Source organism: Psammomys obesus, unplaced genomic scaffold (genome assembly GCF_907164565.1).
Source record: "Psammomys obesus unplaced genomic scaffold, mPsaObe1.curated_primary_1811, whole genome shotgun sequence".
NCBI classification, from domain to species: domain Eukaryota; kingdom Metazoa; phylum Chordata; class Mammalia; order Rodentia; family Muridae; genus Psammomys; species Psammomys obesus.
Window position 1 is genome coordinate 10,252,954 of NW_026585504.1, and position 6,000 is coordinate 10,258,953.

Consider the following 6,000-nt stretch of genomic DNA (forward strand, 5'->3'; position numbering starts at 1 on the left):
TTTACCTTCTTCCGATGTCTGTCCCGTTTCTTTCTGAATGAAGACTGAGCATCTTACCCAGGGTCCTCACTTCTTGATTAGCTTCTTTAGGTGTGTAGATTTTTAGCATGATTATCCTATATTATATGTCTATTAGCCACTTATAAGTCAGTATATACCATGTATGTCTTTCTGCCTCTGGGATACCTCTCTCAGGATGATCTTTTGTAGTTTCCACCATTTGCCTGCAAATTTCATGATTTCCTTGTTTTTAATTGCTGAGTAGTATTCCATTGTGTAAATGTACAGAGGGCCTATGAAAGACTCTACCCAATAGTGTATTAAAGCACATGCTGAGACTCATAGCCAAACTTTGAGCAGAGCGCAGGCAATTTTATGAAAGAAGCGGGGGAGACTAAGACCTGGAGGGGGCAAGAGTTCTACAAGGAGAGCAACAGAACAAAAAAATCTGGGCACAGGGGTCTTTTCTGAGACTGATATTCCAACCAAGGACCATTCGTGGAGATAAACTAGAACCCCTGCTCAGATGTAGCCCATGGCAGATCATTGTCCAAGTGGGTTCCCTAGTAAGGGGAACAGAGACTGTCTTTGACGTGAACTCAGGGACTGGCTCTCTAATCACCTCCTCCTGAGGGGGTGGGGGCGGCCTTACCATGCCACAGAGGAAGACAATGCAGCCAGTCCTGATGACACCCAATAGACTACGGTCAGAAGGAAGGGGAGGAGGACCTCCCCTATCAGTGGATTGGGGAAGGGGCACAGGAGGAGATGAGGTAGGGAGGGTGAGATTGGGAGGGGATGAGGGTGGGGCTACAGCTGGGATACAAAGTGAATAAATTGTAATAAATAAAAAATTAAATTAAAAAAAAAGAAAAGCCATGCACCAGTTAGAGCTACCACCAGCTCACCGTCTTACCCTCACAGGGAGACATGCAAAATGAGACTCTGGGAGAGCAAACTCAATCAGAAAGCACAGTGAGGGTGATCACAAAACTTTGTGAATATACAAAAGCTCTTTAATTGTATGCTTAAAATTGTGGATTTTAGGCTATGTCACCCATATCCCAATAAGACCAGGGGGCATAGATGGGCAGATTTTAACAAACTGAAATACAACCAATCTAAGATTAATATACAACTCAAGGGGAACAAAAGAGAAAGGGCAGCAGGGAATCAGGGACTGCTTAGGGAGGATTATAAACCAAAACCCACGAAGATCAAACCCCAAAAGTGACAAGTGCAAAAAACACCCAGACAGCAGAGGTGAAGACAGAGAACAGCTGTTCATGTCGCTCACAGACGCTCACGAGGCATCCCGGCTGTGTGGTCAGGTCTCCTAGACTGAATGCTGGAGGCTCCCAGCATGGGCCTTTCCAGGGTTAACTCTCTGTCCTTCCTACCAGATTTATGGAGAAAGGGTTTGTGGGTTTCACTTGAAAGTTCTGTGGAAGTGAAAAGCCTCCTATACCTTCCACTTTAATCATGTTTCTCTCAATAGTGTTTCTTCCCTGTCTCAACTTCCTGCCCGTCCTGCTTCTGCCTCTCTCCCATCCTAAGCTCCTGCTGCTGCATCAACTCTGTAGTATGTTTTCATTGAGTAGCTGCAGACCAAAACCCTGGAAGATCTCTGAGATCCTTCCTCAAGTTTAGCCTAGTACATAACATTGCACAAATGAGCCTTAGCCATCTTTCTCTTCTTCCCCTATGCCACTGTGCACAGCCTCCACAAGAGCTGGTAAGTGGAGCCAGTTAGGGTAACTATGTGGCATGTCTACCTGAAGGGGACACTCTTCTGCTGGGGTGAGAGCCACAGGGGGCAGGGATGAAAGCTTCAAGGTTATGCTTGGATTAAAGACGGCTGCTTTCTAGCCTCCTGTGTATAAAGTAGTGACAGCAACTTTGCCTCCCCGAGCCTGTTTCCGCATCGTAAGAAGAGAGTAAGTTATCTCTGAGTGCCACAGCTGTAGTGAGGCAGCTGCATTAGTGCATGTAATTGGGCTTACAGGAGCAGAGGGATGTGCAGTCTTTGCAAATCCTTGGTGATACATGTGACCAATCTGCTTACTGAAATGTACTTTTATTCCATTAGGCTCCAAGCCAAGTCTTCTAGAAACATCCAAGAAGTCAAAAATGATTTTGAGAATTTTCTACATAAAATGGTATGTTTTCTTCCTAGAAATAATTGAGAGTTCCCTCCCCGGCTTCTCACCTCCAGGTCTCACAGTGTTTCATGAGCAGTGCGTGGCCACAGCCAGGCTGCAGGGGCAGAAACAAAACGTTCTTCTCATGGACTGTCCACTGCAATGGGGAGACCATTCATTCTAAAGAACAGTGACAGCCCCAAGCCCACTGTCCTCATGCCCTGCTTCAAAAACAGTCCCCGAGACAGTTTCTGCAACTAAGACCCCATGAAGTGCGGCTGGGTTAGAAACTATTGGAGGTTATTGGTGCTTGAAGTTGTATTTTATTTTTTATTAATAATTTAACAGAGCTCTATAATACCCTCAAATTACCAAAACCCAATGGAGACTGTGACAAGATTCCAGAGCTGGGGTGTGAGGGGAAGAGAGGGATGGCCAGAGCTCCTGTTTCCCTAGCTGTTTCCTTTCTGCTGCTCCTGTTAGGTCTGAATGATCATGCTTTCCAAAAGTAAAAACATGTAGATGCTGGCATGCAGGGAACTAGTAGGCCACACCACCTGAGACAGGGTTGGAGAGGTCCAGCAGGACCCCTAGGCCAGACTCCAGAGTGAGCCACTGGCTGCAGGTTTAATGCCAAAAGTGGGATGAGGAAGATTCCTGTGCACAGAGGTGCTACAACGCCATGAAACACTTGAGTGTTTCTATTAGACACAAGAGCATCATCTTTTTTTTTTTCTAAGCGTTGCTCTTTATTCCTATTTTTCTTGATATATTTTCTACTATCGAATAGTTCCATGAACACTTGTCACATGTGAGAATAGCAGTGCATGTGTGCAGGTAAGGGCAGAAGGGTGTGCCTCACCCTTTGACCCTGCAGCTGCCGCCTCAACCTCCTCCATCTGTCACCTGCAGGAGCCAGCCTTCCACCAGCCTTCCACCAGCCTTCCATCAGTAATCCAGGTTCTTGTACAGAATCTCCAGACCCAGACCCACATTTTCAAATGCTAATGAGCCAAACTAAATACATTTGCAGACCAGATGTGGCCTGTTTCCCCGGTCTGAATGCTGCCTGGTCCAGCCAGAGCAGCTGACACAATCCTTTGATTCATTTTAAAGAAAGCCCCACATTCCTCCACAGCCCCCCCACACACCCAGAGTCTGCCAGCTATGCTGGTCTGCACTGCCCACTCACTAGCTTTCAAAGGCTACCTGTCCCTTAACGTCACACCCAAAGTCCATTTCTTTATGAAGTTCATGCCCCGGGCCCCATCCCTATTTTTTTTTTTTTAAGAGCTGGATATGCCTCACAACTTCTAGAACACCAGGTACTGAAGGTAGGTTTGAAAGTCTTGAAGCCAAATGAGTAAAATAGTTCCAGTTGACTTTATACTTCACCAAACACAAAACACTTAGACTGTGTCCCCATGGAGGTGTGCACTCTGAATATTTAGAATTACGGAACATTTTCCTCATCTTCTTATGAAGAGATTTCGTGGTGAAAACCATTAAATGGACTAACAGAGCAGCGGCACATGATTCAGATATGTTTTTCTGTTTGTATGTTTGTTTAAAGAATTCTAAACCAACCACAAATTACTTGTGGGGAATACAGGCCATTAAAAAATGCAGGGTTATAAGCTTAAATAAATACAGATTTTAGATTACTGTACTTAAGAAAACTCAAAATTCTTTCAATAAGAAAGGTATTTAGATGGAAATGAGTCAGGAACTGGTTTTAGGATGGATCTTGGTTTCCTAGTGACTTGTCCTTTAAGAAATACTATAGTCAGCCGGGCAAGGTGGCACACGCCTGTAATCCCAGCACTGAGGGAGGCAGAAGCAGGCGGATCTCTGTGAGTTCCAGGCCAGTCTGGTCTACAAGTGAGTCAAGGACAGCTAGGGCTACACAGAGAAACCCTGTCTCAAAAAACAAAAAAAAAAAAAAAAAAGAGAGAGAGAGAAGAAAGAAATCCCAGAATCCCAGTGTGTCTTTTGGAAACTGGCAGAGATGATGACGCCTAGTCTCTGAAAGCTGGTTAATTGGCCAAGCATATGAAACAAAACTGTGGTAATATTCTGGATAATTCCAACCACAGTACAACTGCTGTCTCTGTCACCTGAATATTTCAGCAAAACCCTCAATGAAGGTTAGAAAGGGCTTCTGGCATGTCACCTCATGACAGGAGCCTCTGCCCACTCTTGATAAGTGTGCTAAGTCCTTAGCCCACCACTGTCAATGTCAGAGCATGATGTAGACTGTTTGCACACTCAGCCACACTTGCAGATCTGCACTGGGCAGGCAAACAAGCAAGCCTTGCCAGGCGCCCCCAGGGGGAAGCTGAGGAATGGCGGAGTTGCCAGGAGGATAGGCATGCCTCTTGGATTGAAAAGGCATTTGAGAAATGGTAGTGCGAGTGAGAAGAAAGGCAATTCAATTTTCTTCTGAATCCGTCTTTTGGCCCCTCCCCACAAAGTAATGGTCACTGTCTTCAGAGATATAGGAAGCTCGCATCCAAATATCCTGGGTATGTCTAAGAATATCTGCAAATCCTTAACCATGTACTCTGTTCACAGCGTGTTGAGGATAAATTCGAGAAATATAAAGGGTCAACAAAATTATCAGCCATAGACTTGCCACAGTTATTATCAATCTCATCGTCGTCGACCTCAGCCACTGACCAGCCAGAAGACTTCAACCACGTGGCTGAGGAAGGAAAGCTGGAAGAAAGCCAGCAGTGACCGCCGTTCAAAAACAACACATACAGTTCAGCTGTAGCAATTTAATTGCAGCGTAGTATTAAATAAACAACACACACAGTTCAGCTGTAGCAATTTAATTGCAGCGTAGTGTTAAATTAAGAGTAAGTTTTGCCATTCATCTTTAAAATCTTCAAATCAATAAATCTTAGTCATACTTCAAAGATCTATCTAAGCATATTCTTGGCTCTGATTCATAAAAAAATATAGTTAAGAGGGGAGAGTAGTTATTACGAAGCCTAGCTTTCACCATTTCTTTGGAAATGCTTCTTGATAATAGCAACTGTACCTCATAACACAAAACAGAAAATGGACTGATTTATTGTGGCACAGGAAGTCCTGCTAGCTCCTAAATGCCCAAAATGCTTTCTCTGAGATGTTGTACATTGTTTAGGCCTCAAGGAAAACCAAAGCCCCCCCTCCAGGCTTGGTAGCAAACAAGCTGTGCTTCTCCCGAGCCAGGCTGGAAGTGTTCCTCTCGTAATAAGCTTCATGCACGTTTGCGAGGAAGCTGGACAGCATGTCAGCAGGCACCAGTGACACTGTGCAGCCTCCCCATCCTGCTCCAGTGAGTCGTGAGCCTTTGGCTCCAAACTTCCTAAAACAATGAGGAAAAAAAGAAAACAAAACATTATCACCAAAAAACAAAAATAAGAGCAATTTGCTTCTTACAGAACATGTCCCCTTCCCAGGTTCTATGAAGAGGGGGTGGGGGGCAGTTCAGGAATTTCAAGCTTTAAGAAATGTATGTTGGGGTCTGGGGAGATGGCCCAAAAGGTAGTGTCTGCCATTCAAGCCGACACATGGAAGTTAGGCACTGTACTCCACATCTGTAAAGCCAGCATTGGTGAGAAGAAGTAGAGACAGGCAGGTCCCTGAAGGTCAGAAGCCAGCCAGTCTAGCAGAATTACGCGCTCTAGGAGCAGAGACCCCATCTCAGAAAATGAGGTGGGAAAATATAATTTTTAAAACATATAATGTGGAGATCTATGGATAAAGTCAACCTTTGGCCTCCACACACATGGATGTGCACTCTCAAGTGTGTAGACACCATACACACACACACACACACACACACACACACACACACACACACACACAC

At 44.9% G+C, this 6,000-nt stretch overlaps 2 protein-coding genes across 2 annotated transcripts in view; one reads left to right on the forward strand and one right to left on the reverse strand.

Annotated features, from left to right (window-relative positions):
• Nucleotides 1–4,880, forward strand: part of Fam227b (family with sequence similarity 227 member B) — a 176,970-nt gene extending 172,090 nt beyond the window's left edge. Inside the window, exons 15-16 of the mRNA XM_055619228.1 lie at nt 2,090–2,159; nt 4,716–4,880. Of these exons, the coding sequence (XP_055475203.1) occupies nt 2,090–2,159; nt 4,716–4,880 (235 nt within the window). The remainder of the gene's footprint in view (nt 1–2,089; nt 2,160–4,715) is intronic.
• Nucleotides 4,881–4,959: 79 nt separating this feature from the next.
• Nucleotides 4,960–6,000, reverse strand: part of Galk2 (galactokinase 2) — a 119,497-nt gene continuing 118,456 nt past the window's right edge. Inside the window, exon 9 of the mRNA XM_055619967.1 lies at nt 4,960–5,496. Within this exon, the coding sequence (XP_055475942.1) occupies nt 5,289–5,496 (208 nt within the window). The 3' untranslated portion in view covers nt 4,960–5,288. The remainder of the gene's footprint in view (nt 5,497–6,000) is intronic.